Source organism: Toxotes jaculatrix, chromosome 3, assembly GCF_017976425.1.
Source record: "Toxotes jaculatrix isolate fToxJac2 chromosome 3, fToxJac2.pri, whole genome shotgun sequence".
NCBI classification, from domain to species: domain Eukaryota; kingdom Metazoa; phylum Chordata; class Actinopteri; family Toxotidae; genus Toxotes; species Toxotes jaculatrix.
The window spans coordinates 17,402,293-17,430,175 of record NC_054396.1 but is presented as its reverse complement, the minus strand read 5'-3'; the positions used below and the strand labels follow the sequence as shown (position 1 = coordinate 17,430,175).

Below are 27,883 nucleotides of genomic sequence, written 5' to 3'. Positions count from 1 at the left end.
TTTAATCTTGCTAATGGTTTTCATCAGAGCCCCCTGCTGCAGTCAATCAGCGAGCTGCTCCAGCCATTTAATGCACTTAATTCACTGTACCAGTGTTGCCCTAGCAGCACAATGAACAGCAGATTGACACAGTTCAGATTTACTGTATAATTTCACCATTTCTAAGGAGTAGCCATCGAGTGTAGGTTCAGCCTGTATGCGAGGGGCTTTCTTAAACATTGACTTCTCCACAGGAAGTCTTGTAGTTTTAATTCATAAAAGAGTCAGTTTTGGTCAGACAATAGAACAATAGTTCATAGTTCTTTACCGGCTTCGTATGAATAGAGAATAAATGCCAGGATGTGTGTTTTTTTTCTTTTCTTTTCTTTCTTTTTTCTATTCAAGGAAGACTTAATACAGCAGAGACTTTCATCTAGACCTTTTCGCCCACATGCTCTATCAGAGTGTGGCGTTTGATGTACCGCGTTTCTCACTTATTCCTTGTAGTAAAAGGCTGAAGAACACATGACATGTTGCGCTGCTCTGGCCTCATAACCTGTGACTTCTGTATCATTGTAGTGCAGATAATATGAATCCTTACAGTATACCTTTTTAAAGAGGAGAAAAACTGCAGGAGACGCAGTCGTCTGAACCGAGAGTGGATTGAGAGTTGGTGACACATTTGGATTTGATTATAATGAGATGGTCTTATCCACTTTTCACCAGATAAGTTTGGAGAATAGACTGCAGAGCAAGTGTAGCATAATGAGAAAGTCGAGTATGCCTCCTTTGCCCTTCCTCCTATTCTGCTTGCTTTGTTGTTCAAGTTCCCTAATGAAACACAAACAAAAATGTTTTCTGTTTGGGAGGAGGTCCAAGGCTGTAATGCACACAATGTCTACAAGTGTGTGTGTGTGTGTGTGTGTGTTTGCCTATGTTTTTAGACTTATTAAAAAGTTAGTCTTAAGTTTCTGTTATTTCACTATTTCTACTTGTCTCCATATCTCACCATGAAGTTGTATTTTAGGGTTTCAGCACCCTGCACGGCATTGACAAAAACATCTCGTTTCAGCTCTGAATGTGCAGTAGCACTTCCTGTCAATTAACATGATGAACAAAAAGCCAGACAGGTCTTGACATGCACACAGACATGCTCATACGCGCAAAAGAAAAAAATATGATTAAGACCAGGTGTCAAGGGAAATTTTTTGAATTACTTCTTGGAATTTTTAGTCTAGTTTTATTTTTCATTGAGTCAGTCAAAGAACAATTTTAACCCTAGACTAATGGGCTTAATTTTACTGTAATATGGCTACATTTCTCTGGCCCAAGGGTGCTGATGTCCTCTTTGCTGAAACTGCTTGTTTGCTTTTAGCTGTGTCGGCCTAAATATCTGCATTGGGATTTGAGTTGTTGTTTTATTATTTCTGAGCTTGATGTTTTAGCCCTAAGGCTCAGCTCCCTCTGTGCCGTATCTCTGGCTGATCTTGGCAGTTCTCATGTTCCCGAGGTCCTTGGTGTGACTCGAACACTTCCGGGGAAATCTAGCCACATCGCCCACTTCCCAAGAAATGAGAAACACATGCACTCTCAAGATCAAGCTCCGTTTACTCCTTTTCTGTGCTCCTCTGTATTACGGAGAGAGACCCCCAACCTTGTTTTACTGCTATTACTTGTACTAACCGTGAAGAGCTTGACAGACTGTGGGGAGACTGAGCTACTTGGCATTTAAAATAAAACGAACACATTTAAAGTGTGTTTGTCATAAATATATCTGTTAGTGGTTCCTCAAACCAGAAAGCCAAGCAGATGTCCTTGCATTTGACAGTTTGCGCTATGCATTGCAGATGAGATTGCACAGACAGCAGCTGTCTCCCTCAGTACGCACATTTGTTCCTCATATACATAGCAATTTTGCATCAAGAGTCTGCCCTTTATTCACTCATGATGCCGGTGAAAACATAGCTCACTTCAGTTTCGTACGAATTCAGACAGAATAATGTGAAAGTTGTTTAGACTGTAGTTTGTCTAATTAGTAAATTTAATGATATGTTTTCACTCTCCCTCTAATTAAAGGACTAGCTGAGAAAATGGGGATGGGTGAATTGAACAAGCGCCGCTTCCCTCTCCCTCAACAACCACTGTGTGTATGTAACTGTATGAATGTGAACATTGTGTGAAGTATACCATGGCTTTTTAGGGGGGTCTCCCTTTTTCCACACTTTTTTGGTCAGACACGACAGATACGACATTTAGAAGCTCTTGATTTAGCTTTTATTTAAGAATATGAATAATAAGAATAAGAAAACATGAAAAGTAACCGCTGCCGCCTGCTGTGTGTCTTTCAGCACCACAGAGGTGTGGAGAGTGGCATGGAGAGAGACGCTATTTATTTCAGTAATAACAGTAGTACACTTTATTGCTGAGAGACAGAGAAAGCATGAGACTGTTTTACTAATCCATCCTCCTGTGTGGAATAAGTACACCTTCATATTCCTGAGTACTAGTATTCATACATAAGTTGATTTTATTATCTGTTTTTCAAATGTGAGAATGAAAACCAAGTGTTCTGCGTGTGCCTCAAAAATAGGACTGACTGACTTTTGCTGCACAAACCTCCACAGTACGATACAATATGGCCAACTAAAGCAGGGCTCGGTAAACTCTGCAGAGTGATATATCCTATGGATTTTCGACACAAAGAAGATACAGATAGGTCAAATAGCAAAACATCCTGTAAACACAAATGTATGAGCATTAAATCAAAAACAGAGCACACCAGGATACCTAGAATGGATAAAGTCCCTCTCAGCAATTGTTAAAGTTACACATCACATATGGATGTGCACAATAATGTTTGCCATTAAATGCCAGAGTCGCGTGTCAACACACCAGCCTACAAGAAAACAAACATGTATGAGCTTGTAAATACCAACAAAAGTTGGCCATGCTGCCTATATGGTTTCCAGTCTTCATCAACACCCATCGCATACAATACAGTGCTAACAGTGAGTAATACCGTTAAGCTTAGTTCAGAACAAGAGCAACCACAGAGTCCTTGGATCACCTGCTTCTGTTGTTCGTCCAGAAGCCCATGATGTGGACTGGTGATGACCTGATGTAATCCAAAATGTGATAAAGGGCATTGGGTGGAATGCCTCCAAAGTGGCTCCATTAAGATTCACGAAAAGGAGCGATGAGAGGCTGATTTCACGCAGGCTGTTGCTGGTCTTGCCGTCTGGATCGATAATGGCAGAAAAACCACTCTCACACGCAGATTAGGCGGGAATATCTGCATGCTGACTACAAAACAGAAAAGAATGAATCGTGACGATTCGCTGTGCAGACTGAGTGGCAAAGTATGTTCTTCTTTTGTTAAGTTTTGTGGCGGTTGGCATGGGGAAAGGTTTTTTTTCCTGATCTCTGAGTTAAAAAGTGAGTGAAGTTTGTAAAATTGCGCCACCACACGCCTATGGTGATGGCAAGAATAGCATGCATGCCGTTATCTTTATTAAAGTGAACTAATGATGAATCACCCTCATGCATGAATCAGACATCAATAATTGCTCCCCCTGGCTCCCATGTAGTTTGTACCCTGAATGTAAAGCAGGATGATGCTGGAGGGGACTGTGAATAATATAGCAACAATAACGGACTTCTTGGTAAAGTATCTACTTTATTCAAGTACACAATTTGGCATGTGGCCTTCATTAGGCATATGAAGGTGATGTGGCAAAACACATTGAATAAAATGCACTCTTCTGGGAAGTTAGTGCTGCAGAGTTATTTTTCACATTCAGTGTTTTTTGAGCACCTACCTGAAGGAGTGTCTGGACACTATTGCTGAAAGAGTACAAGTGACCTAAGTTTACTTTACCCTGATAATTGAGTTTGAATGAACTGAACTTTTCTCAGTGATAATGGCAACATAAAATAACACTAGCACTGTGTGGCTACAAGGGATTTAAGCTGTTCTGCTGCCACATGTCATACCCCATTTAAAGTGGCAATAGACAACTTTGCGCCCCATAGTGTTTCCACGTGATACGTGATCTGTTTTCCTCACATAGAAACCGCCAACAATGCTGGACATGAAACGATAAACACCACTTTGGAAATAAGCGAGGGAAAAAAAAAGCATGTTCACTGAAGTGTTAAAGTGAAATTGTCATAATTTTATATGGAGTAATAACATAGTTTGAGTATCACTTTGCACGAACAAATAAAAATAGCAGTGCTATAATAAAGGCAGAGTAAAACACCTGGTTATATTTATAAGCAGGCAGGTTTTGTTGCTTACTAATCTAGCAGAAATAACGCAAACTGATTGTCGGTTTTAAAACCTCTGAAGTCCCAGAGCTGTCTCCATCTGTAAATACACATCCAAGGTTCAGTCTTTGTTTTCCCTCGGATTCTGTCACTCTCCCTCTTCACCTTCTTTGCCTCCTCTGACAATGTGACTCTTTTTTTGCCAGGTACAGTTTCCACAATTACTCCAGTTCTACTGTCCACCATTTCCGTTACCTGTGCTACTGTGGAAAACTTCTTCTTCATGTTGTGGTTGTGCAATGACAGATTCATTTTCTTTATGCCCTAAATTGCGCCCTCGTTTTCCTGTGACATTTCGTACCTGGTGGCAGACAGAATTGTGCTGTAAAAGCAAGGCTTATAGTTGAACCAGACTAATTGCTGATGGTGCCATTATTCTATAGCCGTTCCATCAACATTTACTTCATAATAATAAGTTAAAAATAAGACAAAAAGTAATAAGACAAAAAAACTTGTCTACTGACACTTTACATTTGAAAATGTTATAAAGATTTGTGGAAAACACAATAAAATACTTATCCTACTTCCCTTTACTGGATAGGTCTGTTGGTACTTATTTATCTATATTTTTCTTATGGTCAAAAAATTTCCATGAGACCAACAATGAATTGATCCTGCTAACAAGTTATACCAAGTTGTTAGTAGCTGGATATGGTGTAATTCTCTGTGCCATAGACCTCAATATTTGTCCAAAAACTGTTAAGAAATACATCAGTGAGCCACAATGTTGTCCCTAAGTGACATCTTCCTTCATTACCATGAACAGGAGTACTGCAGTTTATTTTGAGTCACTCTCATACATGCTGTCCTGCTTCAGTAATTAGGAAATTATTCAGTCATTTTAAAAAAGGAAAGTATACTGTATATTAGTGTCCCATTTTAAAAAAAAAACAAAAAAAAAAAAACACCAAAAACATTTCTGTCTTCAGTTGGGAAAATCTGAAAGTACTGAGAGATCAACTAACACACTGGTTGGTTTTGATCTTTTCATGAGATTTGTTGACCATAACAAAAAGTTGGATATTACCAGGTTGCTCTTTAACAGCCAAATGCTGTCACTGAGGATGGGTACAAATAGTAAATGACTGACTCCTCACCTATGAGATTAAGTAACCTTTATTTATTTTTGTATTAGTTATTATATGATAATTCATGGACAAATGGTGTTATAGCAACCTATGAGGTACGTGAAGGTGATGGTGAACCCACAAATGGCAGAAACAGCTAAGATCTTTGCTATGACTATCCCTCGAGCATGTGGCTTTGCTGGTTATTTAATACTGCAACAGCAAAATATAATGGTGAAAAAACAGACCTACTGTTCTATTATGCCTATTTTTAGGCCTAGTGCTTTATTTATAGCGTTCTATTTTCTTTTTTCAGATAGGTAAGCCATAAGCCACCTATTGCCATATGTTGCACTTTAACTGTGCAGTGAGAGTTCTGTCATTTTTTTTGGATGAAACACATTTGGGAGTGGAATCACATTTTATATGGCATCTGATGATGTTTGTATGTATCGATAATATCATAGTGTTAGGCTAAGCACTAACACTTATTTTGGGGGAAAGCATGTGGGTACTGACTGTGCACTGTTGCATGCATGTAATTTGTTTAAAATTTATACATTACATTCAAAAAATATTTCTATTTATTCATTATATTTGTTGTATATTCATTATAAGTTTTTTTGCTCCATGTCAGTAGTCAGTTTGGATTTGATTATATTAAGTGATTAAGCCAGCGATAGAAACAAAATTACCAAGTAAGAAATCCATCTTCCCCAGCAAGTGTGATTGCATAAAATACTTGAACAGTAACAACAGCACATAATGTACAATGTAGATGTATATTTTGCTCATAGTATAATTCACCTCCTCAAAAATGGCACCAATTACATGGACATTGTAACTCAGGATGCATTTGATAGCTTCATCCACCCCGTAATAATCCATCTGGTGAAATGGATGTGCCACCCAGGATGTTCTTTACGTACCTGATGCTAACGTTGGTGATGAGATTGATATTTTAACTACGTCCCCCAATGACTAATGCAAGTTAAACGCTCCTGTGGTTGTTGTTAGGCTGCTGTTTTTCAAGGGCTCTCAGGGGTTCTTGGCTTGTTGTTGAGTGTGATATTATGGAACAAATAGCAGGGCTTAATGGTAGTGTAGATGATTTAACAACCCTCAGGGCAATGAAAAAGGGAAAATGATTTTGTACATGGTGTTGTTCTGTAGGTGTTTTGAAGGCTTTTGTTTCCTCTGAGCTTCATAAAAGAATATTCAAAATGTAAAGTTTCACAATGTCTAAATGTAAAAATACCTTTTAGGCCCAACTCTCTGAATGTAGCATTTCACTGAAACTACCGGTTAACCTACATAATTGCTATTTACTTGTATTTTCTGGATTTAAGATTTATGTATGTTGTTTGAGTACAGCGAGGCTCCCCTCAGTCTCCTTCAGGCCCAGCACCGACTGTGTTGTCTGCTCTGCTCTATCAGAGATGCTGTGGCTTTAATCCTTTTGCCCACAGGGGACGGCTGACATGGATGAGTGTAAACTGTTGACATGGTGCCGTCTCCTATGCTCTCTGATCAAAGACGATGCAGCCCTCCTGTTTCACAACCTGCCTTCAAATATGCTCCAAGACTCTGCCACAGAGACTCCCTCCCTCTCTGTTTCACACTTTATGTTAACCCATGTTTCCCCATAGTGGATTGATTCATCTGATAATAACAAGGCAGCCATATATAACTCTACCCATATAGCCTCTGTAACCTCCCTTCAAGCAATGAATTTGATTTGGAAAACAGTGCGAAAGTGGCTCATACCATAGTGGAGACCATTTTTAGAGACAGTGATGCGCTGACTTTGAGTTCAAGGAAAGACTTGGCTTGATGTAGTGCTTAGTTTAATTAATCCCCGGTAATGATGCAACTATTAGTAAGAGCTGAGCTTGTCTTAAGTGGCTGGAGATGTGTGTGAGTGTGTGTGTGTGTTTGTCTTGCTGATCAAGCCAACTACAACTCACTGTCTAATGGTGGCTTAGCTTCAGGAGTCCAGGGAGTAGTGCTAATGTTCTAAAGTTCCCTTTAACCTCACGAGGCAAATAAGTGTGATACAGTAGTTGTCATGGTTACAGTGATAATGCTGCATGTGCTTATACAGTAATGGAAATCCTTTCATGTGTCTACTATAAATTAAGTGTGTTCTGTTTAGTAAACCGAGCCTTTTAGTGTTTTAGGTCATTGTGGTCTGATTGCTAAAATGTTCTTGTTGATAGAGCTCTGTAGCTGTTGTGTTAGTGAACACATTTTGGGACACATTTGAATTGACTGTTCTGGTAGTTTTAGTTCATTTTGGATGTGAGGTCAGCTGTACTGTACGGAGTACAATGTGTAACCAAAAAACTGTGTTGCAACATGATTATCTATTGTTATCTATGGATTTTGAATCCATTTAGGTTCTAAATGGATTCAAAAACTGTTTCACAGCAAGTAACAGTAATTTCTGCTTCCATTCTGGCTCTGGCAGATTGTCATCTCTGGTTTTGTTTTAGTTTTTCCTCCCATTCCCATTTTTACACAGAAACAATCTGCTTGCCCAGTTGTTTTCATCCCTGTAGCAGCAGACAACCAGTATTAGCCAATACATCTCCAGGTTTTGAATGCCACTGTGGGTTTTGACTGCTTAAACAACAACACAGAACACTCATGTTTTGCTTGTTCACCTGATTGACAATGGCTTCGGGTAGACAGTTTCTTCTCCACTGGCACAAGCTGCATCCGTTGTGGAGCACATTCCCTGTAATGACTTTGATTGTTGTAAGTCAGGGCCTACATGCTCTCGGGCGTTGTGTATGCTTAAGGACAATTTGCGCCCCCAGCATGTGCTATAATTCTGTTGACAATGTTTGATTTCTTTGGGGGCAATTTGCTCTAAGAAGTTAAAGAGACATTGGTGCCCAGAAGACATGGGACTGACTGCTTACACTCCTGGTAACACAGGCTGTCTACATTTTACTAAATCAAGTTTCCACATAGGCGCTTAGCAGGGAAGCTGTTATGGTATTATTTCATCCATACATATATTACAAACATTGATCATCCAGTCCATTTACAGTTTCTTTCCCAGAAAAGCTGCTGCTGCAAAACATTTGATTGATTTGAGCTGTAAGAGAGCAGGAAGTATCATAGGGGCTATGGGAGAAGCTCCTCTTGTTTTCAGCAGATCCCATTATTAATTCCCATTAAGGCTTTGTGCCAAATAATGGCACCGGGACTGAAAGCAGGTGTCTTTTTTTGGTACACATTCACCACTGTTGCTGCTGCTTCTGTTTTCACCGGTTCAGATTGTGAGGGTAGGAAGTCCAGGAAACTGTCATTTGTCAGAGCAGCTAGGCGGGTAGAGGGACTTGAAGATCCTGGGCAAAAGTTATCCTTGTTAAAGTATGTTTCAGTCTCTGTCACCTCTGGGGGTTATAGTCTTGGCTGAGAGTAGCTGCAACAGCTGCAGTTTGGGAGAAGATTTGAGGCACTTTGTTTGAATGCTACTGTTAAACTGAAGTGTAGTGGTACTTTAGCTGTAATCTGGAATTTTGAGCATATATATTTTTTTCAAATTATATTTATGTAAGTATTGTATTTGTTATATTTATAACCCATTAGCAAAACACAGCCCTGATCTCAGACAATTCTAAAAACCCTGGATTTCGTTCCATGATAACAAGTTTCAAATTTCCATGCCAATTTTCAGTTCAGTGCCTTTTTTTTTAATTATTCCTACCAAATCTGCACAACAACTACAGCATAAGAGCTCAGCCAAGACCTTTCCCACTATTTCTGATAAAGGTCCGAGGTAATAGCACTAGGTAACAGGGTTTAAATCCATATCACAATATTAGCAGGAGTATTTCTCCAAAATCGATACATAGCACAACAAGGCAAATTACTTTTCAAAATTGCATATAAAACAGGCAAACCGATGTTCACTGCAGTGGCCTCCACTTCACTTTTATGCATTACATCAAACAGAATTCTTCACACACTATGGTAGTTTATGGTAAACATTTTGTCAAAATGAGATTCATTTTGTAATTTGATAACATCATGCTCACATTATCATAATGTGATTCACCAGCCCAAGGAGATAGGGCGTGAATCTCACTCTGCAGTGTCAAAGTTGAACACCTTCCACACCGATCCATCAACCAGACATCCATACCCTCACATTTCACTACACTTTTCTCTGCATTGGCACTAAAAATTGAACTCAGTTCCTACGGAGACTAGACTTAGGATTCATTAGATAAAATCTGAAGAGTTGATTTTTTTTTTCTTAATAAATCTCTCACCTTTGACATGAGCCTCATCTGTCTTTTCATACATTTTTAATAGATTGTTGAATAAGTGGTCATAGGATTTGTTATTTGAAACTTTTCTTCCCTTGTGGATTTTCTGACCTCTCTCTCTCTCTCTTTACCTCCCTCAGTTGCATTGGATGACCAGCCTAACTATGCCAGAGACGGGCATCATGGGAGCACAGGCATAATGAGGGAGAGGAGGGCAGTTGGTGACCCCTACTGGTCCTATTCAGGTGAGCTCTCATTTAAGCGCTGACCAAAGCCCTCAGTAGGAGGGGGAATGCATTTCTTTGACTTGCTCACCTTTGCTCTGCCATGCCGATTATTTTGCTATTTTTGTCTACCATTCTGTCAGTAACCCTCATTCCCTCCTCACTGCTGCAGCCTGAAAGGTTGAATTAGGCATTTAGTATTCATATAATGGTTTACCTGTACTGTATGTTTTCATTGCTCTTAATGACCGTAATTATACTAATGCACTGGAGAGAGAAAAGCACTGACGTACAACAAAGTGAGCTGATGTTCAGATTAGGTTGTAGCGAGCTGTGATTAACCACAAATAATGAGTTGACTTGAATGAATTTATTTATTGTTTTTTGTTGTTTTTGATCAAGGATACTAATTGTGCACTTCACAAGGATCAGTTTGTGGTTGTGCAATTTAATAAAACCTCCTTTCTTTACAAAAAGTGATGGCTACACTAAAGTCTTAACACATAGCAAAAAAAAAAATATGACTTCAGGTTTGTAACATTTGGTTGTGCAGTAAGCAGCTGTCTTCAGCAGACCTACTTTTATTTGCAGTCAAGTTTTGTATCAGAAGCACAGCAGACCAAACTGCATGTCTGCTTGTTTTAATTCCTGTCTCCATTATTGGTAAAATGCATGCTTCTGTAAGTAAGTGCTTCTGGGAATTTAGGCTTTCCTCCTCCTCTAATTTACCATCTACCTTAACAAATTGGAAAGACGGATGGACGTGGCAGCCCACAGTCAGATGTATGCTCTAATGGATGATTAATTACATTCACTTTTATGCTTGTAAGTATTCTTAGAGCAGTACGTGTTTGCATATGTATTTTTGAGTGGTAAAGTTGGGGCGTGTTTTTCAAGTGAAACTGGCAATTGATGTGTAAACTCACTGAAAGCAGCAGCTGAGTTATGAGCTTTAGAAGGTTGTTTTCAAAGTCTACTAAAAAACAGATTTAGCAAAACATAGATGTAAAAATATCTTCTGTTAATAAGGCACGTCAGACCAAAGTGGGTAGATTTTTTTAAGCCGCCAAAGGCGTATATTTTGTATATACATATACAGCAATTAACATTTTAACTATCTAGCCACTATCTGAAGCTGATACCAACATGTTGGTATCAGAGAATTTTTGTTATTTTTATTATGGAACCTTTTTAAGATCTCTAACTAAATACACATGCAGATAAATTCCTAGGTTTCTCGTCAACAAAACTTCTTCAGCAGGGGGTCCGTGACCCCTAGGGGATCCGTGGAGGTACTGCAGGGGGGTCATGAAATTTTTGGTTTAGACAATTTTTTATCTATTTTTTTCCCCCATTTTTCCCACAAATTTTAACGTGTTTAAAAACACGTTAACATTGAATTGAACATATAAGGGGGCAGTACTTATTTATCTCTTTCAGCCTTTTTTAAAAACATTTTATTTTGTAATACTGATGCAGCAAAGTAGTTCTACATCCACTTGCCCAATATGTCTAGATGCCATAAAGGTTGCACATAAAAATAAAAAGCAATGAGGAAAGGCTCTTCCCGAGTAATTAATTCATACTTATATGTATAAGAGTATGATATTTCTTAATGTGTTTAGGCCCATGTATTCAGACCAGGAAATGAGTTTTTTTCTTTGTGAGAGAGCAGTTCTGATAAGCACATACGTTCTTTCAGGGTGCTCTTTCACATTGAGCCATACACACTCACAGCCCAGTGCAAACACAGCCCTCCATTGGCCATTGAGCAGCTCCAGTGGGAAATAGGGGTTATGTGCTTTGATCGAGGGCACCTCACTGGAAGAGCTCAGGAAGGGAGGAGCAGAGGTAAAATTATATTTACGGGTTCCAAGGTCCAAAAACACCGCCCAGCAAATAACTAACTCGGTCCCTCTGCTGTTGGAGTGCAACACAGCTCTGAAAAATATTTTTACTGATGGAATATTTTGTCTTCGGCACTGCTGTAGCGAGCCCAGAATCCCGTGGTTTTAGGCAAGAAAATGGTGCAAATAACGGCGAAAAATGAACTGTGCTTACTTTGGACTCAAGTTTGTTTGATATTCATGTCACTCCTCATTGTGGTTTTCGTCTCCCCCAGTTGTCTAGCAGAGGCAGTGAAAGAGTGTCTGCTTGGACTATCCAAGCATGATTGCTTTTTCACTATCTACAAGGTGTGTGGAGCCCATTATGGGAATCCTAATCACTTCAAACATGCTACTGTTTTCTGGAAACCTTCAAGAACAAAAACCCTCAATATTAATTCAACTTCAATCACCCTTTTCCTAATTTGATATTCTTATAATTCAATTTATCTGATGATCAGATTAAACTGTTTCAGCTCTTAGCTGAATGATAGTAACAACATTATGGCAATACTTGCTTTTTATTTAGACTGATTCATGTCAGCAGTATTAGGCACGTATGAGGCCTCTATGCTCGCTTATAAGATTTTGTTTGTTGGTTAAAGTTAAATGGCAGGAGGCAGACACATGGCTCATCTCCAGCATTAAACACTACTAAACTGTGGGAAACCATTATATTTCTATCCATCTTCACTGGGCAGTTGTAACTGTCATGATGCGCGGGCCGTTGGTTCTAGTCAGTGATTTCTAATTCAAAAGACCATATCCATTGAATTTACTAGTAAAATCACCAAACCTTGCGTATGGACTCCAATTGAATCTGATCTTGTCTGAATATTCAGGTCAAGTTCTTTCTCTCTTTCTAATTTAGACATCAGCCTTGAGTCGCACTTGGCACGTTTCTTTGGTCGATTAAATTTTAGGGCTGTATGTTTTTCACTTAACAGACTGTTATATATCTCTTTGTAAACAGTCTGAGCTGCAGCCTGTTTTAACACGTATTTTGTGTAACCATTCTGAGAGAATATTCAGCTTTTTGTTAATGTTCTGTGTTTGCGAGCAGACTAGCGTGTGCTTAGAAAAAGACAGGCTGGTAATTTTTATTTAGGCAGGGCTGACAGAAAATGAACCATTCTGTCAGGCAACTGGCTGACTTGGGTTGATGTTGGACATTCATTTCAGGCCTGTGTAGTAATTCCTACCAGTGAAGGCAGCTGGCTGATTGTACTGAGAAAAAGGGAAGCATTGAGGGAACACAGAAATGTCCATTGCTTTGGAAAGGTAATTAGTGGCTAAGGCTGCGAATGGGGGACAGACAAGCGTGCCTTAGCAGCTAAATGGTTATTAAGGGCATTTGCTTGGTGCAAGTGAGTGTTAAAGAAATGCACACAGTAGGGTTAGCCTGAAGCTAGAAGGTACTGGTGCAAGACAGACTTCAGCTCTATGTGCTTCACACTCATAGAGTACATGGCATACTGTATAGAGGAACCAGTTGTTTCACACAGACTTTCCACACCCTTCACTGTGTATCCTACAGTCTAGACGTCTCTAGGAGAGAGCTTCTGAAGAACAACGGCCAACAGTATGGCAGAAACTGAAGCAATTTGAGCAACAGTATAGAGAGTTTCTGAATTGCTAAATTTTGTCCAGATGAGATTTTTTCAGTTGTCAAGGTTAAATTTATGGGAATGTAATGGTGTTAATGGTGGTAAAACAATGGATGACTTTCTACTGTTCTTTAGCCATTTCCTAACATATGACTTAATGGTTTGGGGTTTTTATTACCTAATTGTATCAGTGCTATCACTATCAAAATACATTCTGTATTTTCCATAATGAGAAGCATAGCTAAGCCCTCTCGTATTTTACACATTAGTCCACTACACCGACAACGAGGCGCACAGTGCAATGAGAGCCCTTATCAGTCCATGACATGTCACCTTCCTGTGTGCGTTGGTTATGAACCTCGATGTAAGTAGCCTCAAAACCCACGCCCTGAAATTTGATTAAAAGTTATTTAAGGCATGCTGTGTGTGTGTGTGCGTGTGTGTGTGTGTGTGTGTGTGTGCACGCGCATGCATGTGCGTCCGCGCATGGAAGCATTTTTCATAAGAGGGATGATATCATACTCACCATAAGACTCCCACAGGAACAGGGCTATGCATCATTTTTCCCCTTTTTATATCTCTGCAGGTTTTCACATCATCTCTGTTAGTTTCTCTGGCTTCCTTTATCAGTAGTTTTATGGTTTGGGCCAATATAGGCAGTAGTTTGCTTTTGATTGCACTCTTGTTGATTTATCGTCCTAGTTTAATTACAGCACAACAGTTGGACTACCTTAATGTGCATTTGCAGAAGCATTATGCTTGATCCCCTGTAACAGTGTGTAGAATGAAAAACAAAAAAGAAAAACAAAGCAAAGAAATAACGACATTAGATGTAAGGAAAAATATAGATCAGCCACCCCAAAGTTAATCGTTGTCAATTTTCATTTTCACTGCATTATGAGATTTTGCCAAGTCCCTAAATTACCCCATGTGTCATTCCAGACTCATATGAAGCTGATTAATGAAAAGATGCGTGTTCTTGCTGTGCTCACTGCAAGAACTCATGATTTTAATTCAAAAAAGAAGATAACTGTGTGTATATGAGAAAATTAAAAATGCAGTGAGCACTTGCTACTGTAGCCTAAATCCCTCAGATGATATGGGTAGCCTAGCTCCAAAGCACTGCATCTTATCACATTTATAACATATTTACTACTAGCGCAGCGCTTCATATGGATAGAGCTCCTACTGTCTGTTTTTCATCCAGCAGTCATGGATGTTTGGATGGAAGCCACCCTGACAAGCTGTTGCAGCCACTGAAAGAGCCTGCGATTGTCTGATACATGTGGATTATATTTCCCCCCAGCCTGCCTGTTTTATTCCACTTCACTGAGGTTGCCCGTGATCATTAGCAATCTTTCCACTCATGTCTCACATAATGAAGTGAATGAAGTCATTTTCAATCAATTGCTATGTTGATCCAACTTAATTAGTACTTTAGAGGATACAAAACAAGATTAGGTAACTCACTGTTCTTGATTGCCAGGGCTGTTTAGTTTTGGCTTTGAATTAACCCTCCGTTCTGCTCCCGCACACGCTTTCTTTAGCTTCTAAATGTATTCACATTTTTCTTTTAATTTTTTTTGGTAAAAATGTGTGGCTAAAAAAGACACTGATTAGGTATTCCCAGCTTTTAAGATAAACCTGTCAATCATAAACTAGTCTGCATGGCTACAGACGATCTCATTAATATAAATCTTTTGAGGACACAGGTATTTGAACAAATACACAGAATTTCAGCAGAGTTTTTGGGTTGATTTCAAAATGTTCCAGTGCCTCTCAGATTGGTTAGTTGGATTTGACATGTTAAACCCTATGATTCATATAACCTTAAATTAGCTGGGTGCCTGTGAAGGCAGTGCACTTTGTCTCTTGTGGCTTGACACCCCCCCCCCCTACAAAGGCTGGAGGGAAAAGAGCAATGCCATGTTGTCATGGTGCCCGATAGAAGGAGCTCTGCCTCCTGGAGGTAATGAATCGAGAGGAGGATTGCTCCCGGTAGACCTCCATATATGATAAGCACTTGACTTTAAAGCAGAGCTCCGTGACTATAAAGCTGTACAGGGGGTAAGGATGGAGGGTTAAGTATGGACCATTACATACATGGATTTAGGGACAGAAGAAAGAAAAAAACAGTATATTTAAACACGCCTTCTCTGATAGAGGTAGAGGTAATTTTTACCAGAGCTCCAGAGATCTTGCCATGCCCCCATGGATGGAATCTGATTTGTTGTAAATAATGGTGTTTTGCTCCTGATTGTTTTGAGACAATCAAATAATGCATATTACAGCTATTGCGGGATTTGTTTTGCATCATGAGTCATGATACATAATTTTTGTTTTCCCAATTAACACTTTGAAGCAACTGTTAAATCAGATTTCTGCCAGAATTAAATACTTAGACTGGCACTTCAAAATCACAGTTGAATTTAATTTCTAATTATTATGCAATCTGATGACATTACCATCAATTTGACAATATGTTATGTGACATTACCTACAAAGTGACCCTGAGTAAGTAAGGGGCTGTGCCAGTTATTCCAATATTTTTGCATTACCCAGCCAAAAATATACATTAGTCGGTCCTTAGGCAAACATAAATGCTAATGTCAGTGCTTTAAACAGAATATTCATATTAGTTCAGGGAGGACATTGCAGTAGCTTTTTGCTTATATCGTTCATCTGATCGCTATGCACACCAACCACCAGTCTATTCAAACGACAAAACCTTTTCAGTGATTCTTGCTCCTCTTAACTGCTGTGCCCCCATTTGCTGCTGGGGCTTGAGAGCAACACCCACTGCCAGGGTATGTATGCATCAAAACACCTGCATGCATTGTTTTCTATGTAAGCCCACACAACAGCGGCACCTTGACAAATGTCATTGCTAGTTGACACGTGTCAGCTGTTCAGAAAAGCAGCAGTTGTACCACTTTCGGCTTCTGGATTGACACATGGGTCATTGGTGCATGCGACCAGCATCTGTTGACGCTGCATGACACTATCAGTGTGTGTTTCATTTGTGTGCTTTTCTTTTTTTTTTGTTTAGGTTTTTTTCTAACCCCCGCTCCCTTTATTCTTACTACATAAACAATGTTCAACTACAGTCGTTTTAAAGCCCTGAGACCTTTTGAACTTTGTTGTGCTCTTTGTGTAACATTCCTCTACTGCCTCCCGTTGCCACAGTGCTTTCAGGACTTGATTAATTCCCTGTTCCTGGGAGAACAGAGAGAGAGATTCATCCGTCTTACACCCTGCATTTATAGTCCCAGCCATTCTCTGTGATGATGGAAGTTTAACACAACATCATCTATATTCCTCCAGTCTTGCTGATGTGTTGTATCAACCTATAGTTGTACCTGCACTCATTTTCTGAGAAAATGAGAGGTGCAGGAACACTAATTATTAAAAATGAATTTTCCTGGGGCCCAAGCCGACTCATTATTCATCTTGGTTATTGCTAGCAGTTTGGATCAGCCTTCGTGTGCCAGAATTGGTCCATTTGTCTCTGTCAGGGGTGGGCCCTTGACAGATGTGCCAATATGGCTGCCGAAGTTCTGTGCTGGGGGAGAGGCATCTTAATTCTCCATGATGTATCACGCTGGCAGCAACCAATTTAGCAGAATTGAGCTCCAAATCATCTTACTTCCCACTGCCTCCCACAATCTGTTTCCTTTCTCTAGATGAGGTAAATATATTAAGGACAGAAATAAATTAGGGATTCCCGCGCCCTGAGCTAATACAGTATCAGTGAGTTTTGTTGTAGTTGATTGTTTGTGTTGTCATATTGGCATGTCCAGAGAACATTATCCCGGGCCTTTGCCACCTGGATACATGAAGCAAAGCCACAATGCACAGCAACTATGATAAATAGAGCCAGATTTTATGATTTCCCTGTTTAGGGCAGATTGATGTGCTGGAGCGACAGGTTTGTTGTGTAAACCTAATTACTTAAATTTCAGGTGTCACATGATGTTGGTGTGCCTTGTGGCAGCATATTAGGCCTAGTTGGTGGCTCTTGTCCAATGTAATGGATGTGGCCGTGCTCGGCCTGCTGGGACTGCAATATTGAGGAAGTGTGAGATTGCCAGCCCACAGGTTTCCTCTCTAATGTGGTTATGCTGATGAGCTGGAATGAGCTAGCTAGTAGCTCAGCAAATTTTTAAACTCATAATCATGATGACTTACTTTGTAATGAGTGCACATACCCCCAGAGGTGAGGAGGTAACTGTAGGGGGCAAGGCCGTAATAGTGGCATAATGGCACAACGCAGGAAAATGTGCAATACTTCACTTGAATTATAAAACAATGTTTGATTGATGATCATATGTTCAAATGCTGAGAGGTGTGTTAGCATAAAATCGTACTTAGACCTTCAAACCACTGAGAAGTAACTGTGTAGAAGCAATTGATGGTATTTAGTACTGCATCACTTCTAGATCACTGGCATTCAGAGGCTTGTTTGGTCGTTTATCCTGTACTACTATCTGTAGTTTACTGAATTACACCGCTAACTATTGATTTCTGTCTGGATTCTAAATTATAAGGACACTCCCTGTGTAAACATGTGGCCATTGTCCCTGCTTCGCTTGCAGAACAAGTGCAACATAGAAGAATAATGGCTGCTGAGGGGGTGAGCTGAACTTGGTGAGGGCAATAGCTCAGAGTGGTTCAGGCCTTTCTTTTTGTCCGGTGTTATTTTGTGGGCTTATGGTGCCTGTGAAGTGGGTGGCGTGATTTGTTTTAGGGGGGAAAAAAAAAGATGTGGAATAGATTTTATACATTGGTAAATATTTGGTTGAGAATTTGGTTTATCAGTCACAATTGATTGATTATATAAATTATTATTTATTAGTTATCACGTTTAAAATTTAAAACTCATCCAGTTCCATATTCTCACTGTAGCAAGAAGATCACTCAGGCCTGTCATCCTTTGTCTTGTAGAGTCTCATGACTCATTTAAGCGGGAACTCATATACCTGCAAGGGATAATAAATAATGTAGACGTATCATGAAATTATTGGGGTAGAAGCTGTTCCTTGCATTCTAAAATGCGTCAGTGTTTCCCTCACATAGACTTTACTTGAGTGAGCTGACCAGGTGTTTTAATGGCCACCAACGGATGTTTGCCGACCCGCTTTAGCATTTTTATTCTCCTTTTTTTTTTTTTTTTTTTTTTTTTTTTATTGGTCTGAGAGAGCGTGTCGGTCTGTGATTGGATAACTAGTGGAAAATCTCCCCTTGCTCTACACCTTCTGTACTTATTCATTCACCTGCCCCAGTCTAATTTGTCCATGAAAATGAACCGAAAATATTTTTACACCTGTCATGATAACATACAAGATCTGTAATGTATTGCTTTGTGCCTTACGTCATTGCCACATTGGTGCCCTGGTGGACTGTGAAAAAAATCCATAAAGTTTTTACCATCCCATTTAGTCTTGTTATTGAACTGTGTGCATGTGCTGGGACTGTGCCCACCCCCATACTGCAACGAAGACAGTGTAATTCTGTGGGAAACACTGTGTGTTATACTCTAAACCTTCTGTACTGTATGCAAAGATCCTCACTGATTTTCAGATATTATTTTCTGCTTTTTATGCTACAGGCTGAAAAATTATACTTTTCATTCATCAACTATAGGCAGGATTTAAAAATGGACCTTTGGTTGGTTTGAGCAAAAATATTCCTCCTGCTGGAAAACATTTTGAGAGTGCCAATGTGTCTATTTTTCAGAAATAGAAATAGAGCAGTGTCTCTTTTATTTCCTTTTTTTCCAAAGTACATTTTTAGCCTTAAACAGCAGAGGGAAACTTTGAATACAGGGGTTATAAGGCCACTTTGTCAATCATCCGTGTGCACATCACTGCTTTCGTAATTTGAGCCATTAGCTGCTTTGGTAACATCACCAAGCCTATATTTTTGATTTTGATTTGCATGTGTGTCTGTAGGCATAGTAAATTTGTGACAGAGGGAGTCAGGGGAAGATAACTTCGAATTTGAACATGTTATTTTTCAGAGAACTTTTAATTTGTATTTTTATGCCTATATCTAGTAGAAACCTACCTAGAGCAATTTTAATTATGAAATGAATTTAACCACTCTTCACCATCAGTCACCCCTTCTCTGGAATAAATTTTCCTCTGTTAGCTCTCTCCTCCCCTCTATTCTTTAATTTCCCTCCTCGTCTATCTCTTCTAATGCTGGCCACATCTCAAGTCTGAGCAGGGGTTTGCATGTGGATGCTATGGGGGTAGTGAGGAGGGTGAGACACACACTGGATTAGGGCTGGATTTAAAATGGCTGCTCGCTGTGCTTAGCTCAACACTCATCTGGGAGTGTGTGGTCATGTGCTATCTTGTGATTTGTGGCCTAATTAGCGGTTTTGGGGTACCCAAGGCTAAAAAACCTGCGCTGTTTCTCTCTCTCAGCTGCCTTCAGTTTTCACTTCCTCCACTCCTATGCCTCTGCATCTACTGACTGACGCACGTACCCACATGTGCACACACTCTCCCATTATTGAGCTGTGAAAATACAACCAAAAGATGACTGTGAAACTATGTGAACATGCTGCATAAGGGTTTAGCTGTACAGATAGAGGCCTCTCTGTACAGCTTATTTATCATCATCTGCTGGAGTAAATAAATACATGTCTGCTTAGTTCAGGTCAAAGTGCACAGGTGCAAATTGGGAAGGTAATTTGGCTGACGCTGATGTTTACCTCTGCCAAAAAGGTTACATGAAGATGACCTCTGGCTGTCTGTTCTAGTCTGCTACGAACATATCTCACACTAACGGCTAGATTGGCTTGGACTTTATTGTGTTCAGCTGTAATCTCTTCCAAGAGTTCACGCAACAAAGAGGAAGGCACTTATTAAATGTGAGGACCTTGTGACCTCTCCTGTACAATCACTGTCATCCAAAAATTGACTATACACAACCATTATACTGCCGATTACAGATATATGTAAAAGTTTGCCCACCCCCAAGGAAAATGACTTATTTTGTTGATTTTTGCATTGAAAATAGGTAAATACAGCTGCAGTAAACAGTCACTAAAAAAAGCAAGTTTTGTTCAAATGTTAAAGGTTACTTTTTATTTCATGAACTTAAAAGAATAGGAAAAAAAAATTGAACATCGATTGTGGCATGTGCACGTTTGGGCATAGTGGTGGAATATTCTGCTTTTGTGAACTACCACCAAGAACTATTTCAAGAAACACTGAAAGCTGAAGCTTTTGGAACAGCCCTCACAGTCCCATGACTTGAACATCATTGGAAAAATGTGGGTAGATCTTAAATGTGCTGTGTGTGCAAGACAGCCTAAAAATATCTCAGAACTTGAAGTGATCTGCAAGGAGGAGTGGGTGAAAAATTCTTAAATCAAGAATAGAAAGACCCTTAGCTGCTACAAAACCCTACAGTTTGAAAGCGGTGGTATCTACCAAAGAGAGGGGTACTAAGCACTGACTTAGTGGGCTGCCCAAACTTTTGCACATGCCACAATTATTGTTTACTTTTTCCATTTTATAAGTTCATGAAATAAAAAAGTAACTACATGAAAAATTAATTACGGCTAGATAATTAGGCTCTCACTCTGTTAAATGGTTTCATGTTTTTGCTTTACCTTACTACTACTACTACTATCAGTACTAGTTCAACTACTTCTACTGTCTTAGTACTTATAGGAAAAGTCATAGTAACATCACGCTGTTGGCTCCCTGTCTTTTGTTATTTTTTTTTTATCTTTCTTTGTGTCAGTGAGTCTCTGTCCTAGTGTGTGAGCGTGTGTTTGTGCACATTTGTGTATTTCTGTTTTTGGTAACAGAATAGCTCATAAGCCTTTGGGAGATAATTACAAGGTCAGGACAGTGCATGGATCTCTGTATCAGTCCCAGACAGCTTGTGTACATGTTATTTGCAGAGCTGATCTCTGCTTTGTGAGGAAAGATGAAAATCAGATTGTGCACAATGTCCACAGTTTCATTCACTGCCTGTATCTGATATTGAAAACTATGACTAATATTAGAGGCAAGCTGTGTCCTCCACACACATTTTAAAGAAGACGTATGTGCTGCACAATATATGTGTAACTGCCATGTCCAACTTTAGACATTTTGGAGGATGTAAGTGTCTATATTTTGGTCAATTTAGGGAGGATTAATGAGACATTTGCCAGTTTTCACCGCATAAAATTGGCACTGTAGGACGAAACACTTAAAATATCAGCTCCTGTAAAAGAACATGCTCAGGCTGGCAAAATAAAATTCCAGATAACATGTCATCTGAGGGTTCACTGTGTGGGTGGAGATCTTTCACCTCCACCTGCTGACAGTGGCTAATGGTCTGCTTAGTAGTGACCTCATGCTGTAGGGTTATCCTGACGCCATGACAGGCAGGTAAGTGAGAGGCTTCTGTGTGTCTCACAACCTCTGTCCCCTGGGAGACAGCTGCCTGCCTGTCTCCTTATGCCTGCCCTGGTTTATTGCTCTGCAGTGACCCACAGTCAACTCATCCTCCTGCCGCTGTGTCCCTCAGTCCCATGGACTAGGACCCCTCTGGCAGGTATCTACTGCTGCTCCTTCTGCCCTCCCATCTCTGATGACCAGCTGCTTAATGTGAGAATGATGACACAGTTGGTTCTGTGATCTCTGGGATGTGTTTGGCATTTTTAGCCATACTAGCTGTATGGCTCCAGGGATGGCAGTGTCAGTCTGTCTCTTGTTTCACCACTTTTGTCTAGACTGAAATATCTCAAGGTCTTTTGGATGGATTGCCATGAATTGTTGTACAGATGTGCATTTCTCCCAGAGGAGGTGTCCTAATGACTAAGGGGATCACCTGACCTTTCATCTAAAGCCACCATGAGATTCCTATTTAGTATTTGTAAATTTGATACACACATTCATGTTCCACCAGGATGAATTGTAATAACTCTGTGATCCCTCTGTTTCATCTAGGTCAAAATTTTGATTTGTCCAATTGGTTTGTGAATAAATACTTGCAAAATTAATGACAGTTGAGCTTTGTGTTTAGTGATAGCAAATGTTATCATGTTAATGCACTACAATAAGCCAGTTAGCATGATAAACATTGTGCCAGCTAAACATCAGAATGTTAGCATTGCCCCTTGAGCATTTTGGCATGCTCGCACTACTGTGTAGCTCAAAGCACCATTGTGCCTAAGTGTAGGTTCACAGCGTTGCTACCATGGCTCTAGACTCTTAGTCCTCTTAAAATATGCAGCAGTCCTGTTGCAGCTGACATGAAATGAGGTGAGGAAAGCGGAGTTAGACGTCATACATACAGTGTCACTGTCCTTAAACCAACAAACCCAGGAGAATTTAGATTTCATTAGATTTTCACCGTTAGAGGAAGAAACAGTAAATCTAAAAATACAAAATTAGCCATATTGACATGTTAATATATTGGGCTTGATTGTTGTTTTTACACTTTACCATAACCAAACTGACACTTAAGACTGACACTAGACAAAAGCAAAAGCAACATCCCCTCCAGGACCGTGTTGCCTCTTATACCCGACTGGACTAAAATGACTTAGACTGATGAGCCACCATTATCATCATTAAAGTTCTGCACTCTCACTTGTGGGTCGAGAAAGTGGTCGCAGCCTGCCTTCTCTAATAGTCAGGTGCTGAAGTCATAGCTTAGTGGAAGTTCCTAGAGCCAAAAGAAGAGATAATTAAACTAATGGATGAAGCTGCATTAATGTAATATGAGGGTTTGACAGTTCATAAAGAGGTGAAGGCTCAGAGTCAAATAAGGTGTTCTCTCTAACAATAGGAATAGATGGCTAGAGATGGATTCTGTTATATTATTGCGGTGTATGTATGTGTGTGTGTTGTTGCACAGCCTAGCTGCACTGGACCATGATTGGTTCAATTTAAAGAAAGAAGTGATTTATAATGTTTGCTGTTTGCGATGAAGACCAATACTAGCATTAAGACATATTCTGAGGAAATCCTAGCACATTGTGGTGTCTTATTAACCTTTAGCCTCAGTCTATCATTTACATTTTAAAGGCCCTCTGACTTGAATAACTACTTAAATACTCACTAATTATCCCTTAATATAAATTTGACTGTGATTTGAATACATTCGCTGTGTTCAGATATTAAAACGTCCACCACATGCAGCTGCAGGACATTTATGAGTGCTGAGGTTAGCGTCTGTGTTTCCGACAGTTAGCTGATATGAAACAGTTGCCCTTGGACAAAGCAGAGTAATGTAGCGTCACTAATCAGTGTTTCACTTTGCAGCTCTACAGAGGAGATCTGTGTAATGCTCGACAGAGTGCTCACCTCAATCTCCTCTTTACAATTAGCAAGAGGTTTCCTATAACTGATGCGGTGTTGGATTGGTGTCAGTGTGCACTGATAGAGGAAGAGGGCAAAACCCTTCGAGAAAACATTTAGTTTTTCCTGCCTTGTGGAAAAACAACTTTTAAAAAGCAGCTATGAGCTTTTAATGAACAGACTTTTATTTACTTTCTCTACTCTCTCTCCTCAAACTTAGTCATTAGCCAGACGAACATAAGGTTTATAAATTAGCTGAAAATGTCATATAAGACATCTTCTACATCAAATGTAGTCCTTTTGAGTTTCAGAGACCAAACTCATTTGAGCTGGATCTAAAAATATTTCTCTGTGGAGAAGACTATTTGTTAAACAAACTAAAGTTTGCCTAAGAGTTACTGAAAAAACTGTTTCTGGGAAAGTACAAATCATGAACAAAGAACAAGGGTACAGGATAGAACAGATTCTATAGATTGTCATGAATTATTTCTTCCCTTGGCTGCCCTTTTCAAACAAATTTAAATGGTGCAGTTATTCTGATTGAGGCGTTTCTGAGATACAATATATTTTGATGGAGCTACTGTTTTGATTATTAAAGGAGTAAAGATATGTTAAAACAGCTGTTGATACAGTAAGATATAGCCTGATAGCACAATTAATAGATGGTTCATACTGACCTAAACTTTTGAAATCCCAAGATTTGATTAATTTTAAATGAACAGCTAAAGCAACGAGGCTCACAAGTTGAGTTTTCAGTGGCGTGCATCTATTGCTGGTTTGGATGGTTTTCATTACATTATAGCATCATTACAATGCCATCATGCAAGCTTAAGTCGCATAACTAGATGTTTAAATGTGTCCTTGGAGCTAAAAATGTAATCACCTCTTTCAGTGTAGTTGTCCACAAGGCATGCAACATTTAAGCAATTTGCAAATGAATTTACTGGTTAGTTATTTAGTACAGTTTGATAATTTGATTACATTAATGAATCTTTGTTTTTTGCTTTGTATGCTTTCAGAGATGTTGAGCTTGTTTGTGTGGAGCTTATCTCTTGACACAGTGGATGCACAAAAATAATGAACAAATTTGTCTACTTAAAAGACTACAATTTTTATAACAAACATTCAAATTATTGAGTATTCTCAATTCAAACACTGATCAGATTTAATCCACAACTAAGGGCCCAGACACACCAAGCTGACTTCAAAGAACTAGTGCCAGCAAAGGCTGACTGATCAGTTTGTGTCACCTCACATCCAATGTTTAACAAGTTGTTCTCTCTCTCTCACACACACACACACATACACACACATCCTTGATTAAAGCTTTATTTACAGTGTTGACACTGGCTTTTTACAACACTCTGAAACAGAATTTAAATCACAAATGACACAAACACAGACTAACTACTTGAATCATAAATTAATATTATCAACACATAAACTACATCCTATTATTCAAACGGCCAAACAAAAGATTAAACATAATAACTCTGCACAACTTACGGGCTTTGCTGGTGGACATGAACTTGAAGAGACTAAACATGCAGGGCACTTAAAGCCTACCCCATTCCTGTATCAACAAAAAAGGGCTGCAACTTTGAAATGCTCATTATAAAACAAACAAAATAAAATGTGGTGCTCCCATCTGGTGACAACAGGCCTTGGTTTTACTGGTTTTTATGGAGGAAAATGAGCTGAGAAAATCACAATTGTGAAAATTGACATAGTTAGAGGTAATGTGTATGAGCTGTCTTTTTACTGTAATTGCTTGTTTATTAAAATTTGGTAGATTATATTTTGCAAAAGATAATAGCAGATTTGGGGGAATGGTAAAACAAGAAGCTGCCAGAGTAAACAGGTTTGGTTCACTGGAGTCCAGTGAAGACCGTTTACATATTAGAGGACGCATAAAATCTGTAGCTAGGAGATGTAAATGAATAGGTATTTACCATAGTTATGTAGTAGTTTATCACTGCAATTATTTCTGCCTTTTTAAATAAAGGATATGAAAACTGGATTTCTCAGTCAGAGTAAGTATTGCTATTTTTTTTGCTCTCCTCAATGTCCTTCATTTTCACCTAGTGTTAAATTTTTATAAAGGGAGTTATATAGTGTTCTGCAGAGATGTTGTTTAACAGTTATTTCACAGATCTTATGATGTTAAAGTGTAGTTAATAAAGTAAACATGTTTACACAGGGCTGTCACGCATTGAGACTCTTGGAGTGGGCTCTAATCTCTCAGGTCACACCTGTTTCTCTGCTTTGAAAAGTTGGCATCAGAGTTAAGCTAATTATTTTGTGGACATACAGACGCATACTACAGTCTACAGCTGTTTGATCTGACAGAGCGAGCTGTCCACCTGCTGCTGCTTCTCCAATCACCTGCATCGCCCGACGCGGAACAGCAGCTGTGCTGTGAGGCAGATCAGATGGACAGGGACACGTAGAGAGTGATGGCCCACAAACGGCACCCCTCTGCTCTTTCCCTGAGAATGCTATATAAGATGGTTGTGTAACACCCATTGTATTCAAGAATAGAGGTGTGCAGCTGAGAATGAGTCTAACGGGTGCCTGAGGGTAGGGTATTGACTTATTCTGGCTGTTTTGGGGAATATCTTCATATATATACTTAAGGGCCAAGTCATATACACACACATATATACATATATGATAAATTTGCAGTGATTAAGTTGATGATTTTAAACAGAAACTTTAAGTAGCACACTAACTACTTGGGTAAATCAAGTTAATGAGACTAAATGTAACATTTTTAGATTTCAGAAATTTATTGTGCACTGACCATCCAGAGATCCCTTCAGAAGTGACAGTTCTGAAACGTTTGTTGGCATGTTGGCCTCCTGCCATATTGAAGGGGAAGCTGTTAACGTTTTTGAATTGTAGAGGAAGCTCTTCCTCATGGGACAGAATGTATTTCTGTCCCTCTTTTTTCTTTACACAAGGTCCTGAAGATTATTTTTACAGACTAGGGGATGTTGTACTTATGCAGTGGCCAACACCCAAGAACAGGAAGCCACAGTTTCTATGAAAGTCCACGAGATGGAAGCAGATAGCGCCAAGGGAAAACAATATTTTGGCTGGAGCTCATTCTGGTGGCCAATTAGACCCCAATGCCTGTATGATTTACCACTTCCTCTACCTGCTTTTATGTGTTTGGGGCTGCTGTGTGGAACACAATGACCCCTGATTAAAGATTGAGCTCAGGCTCTGAGACGGCCGTGGCGCCGTTCTTATCAGATGCCTACTTCTCAGAACTCAGCAAGACCGCCTGAAATCAATGGTTGTATAGTCTGCCACACTGACACCCTCAGAGACAGTTTTAAATATTGGCAGTTTTGTAGCATTGAATTAATTCTGATATCAGTGATTCTGGTGCAGCTTTTACTTTTGAATGCAGTTTTCCCAAAGGTCTCTTACAGGCACTTAATCAGCTAAACAGTGTTTGATCTCTTTGCTGTGCTTCGTGCATAAATGCGTTTAAAATATCAAAGAGTTACTGGTTGCTATTATTGATTTGTAGGCAGTCAACACATTAAATTATGATTTACATTACATCAAAAATCAGCTTGGAAATGTACAGTGTATTTAAGGATTTTAGGTCAGTAGCTAAATATTAAGGGCCCTTTGTCTGCACTTACTGAGACACATTGTACTGTATATGTGGAGAGACGGATGGATTGTTTGTCTTTTCCTCCACCCTCTCCTGCAGACATGGACTGGAAGTGAAGCCCAGATCTTGAATGGCCGGGTGGAGTGAGGGGTATGAGGTCACACCGTTAATTGCATAATGAAACATGTCTTGGTTAAGATAACGCCTCAAAGGAACCGTTATGTAACCTAAAATCGGAACCGACTTAAATTTGATTCAGATGTGCGGTGCAGTCAGACAGTATTAGTGCAGTGATAAGCTTTTCAGTGCTTTGGCTTGTGTGTTTTAGCACACTGGGTTGAAATGTAACAGTTACTACCAGCTTTAAGTGCTGCCTTTTCTGCTTAAAGGATGTTTGGGAATGTGTGTGTTGTGTGAGCCGTGCAGGACTTGGTAGTTCTTGGACTGAATAATCCATCAATTTAAGGACAGTGGAGTAGAACAGTGCTTTTAAATGAACAGGCTGACAACCTAGGATGTTTTTATGGGCAAAGAGTAGAGTGCTCTTAACTGGCCAAA

At 39.5% G+C, this 27,883-nt stretch overlaps 1 protein-coding gene across 1 annotated transcript in view; it reads left to right on the top strand.

The window, feature by feature from the left end:
• Positions 1-27,883, top strand: part of ca16b (carbonic anhydrase XVI b) — a 103,192-nt gene that overhangs the window by 12,250 nt on the left and 63,059 nt on the right. Inside the window, exon 2 of the mRNA XM_041033779.1 lies at positions 9,802-9,906. Coding sequence (XP_040889713.1) covers positions 9,802-9,906 — 105 coding nt within the window. The remainder of the gene's footprint in view (positions 1-9,801; positions 9,907-27,883) is intronic.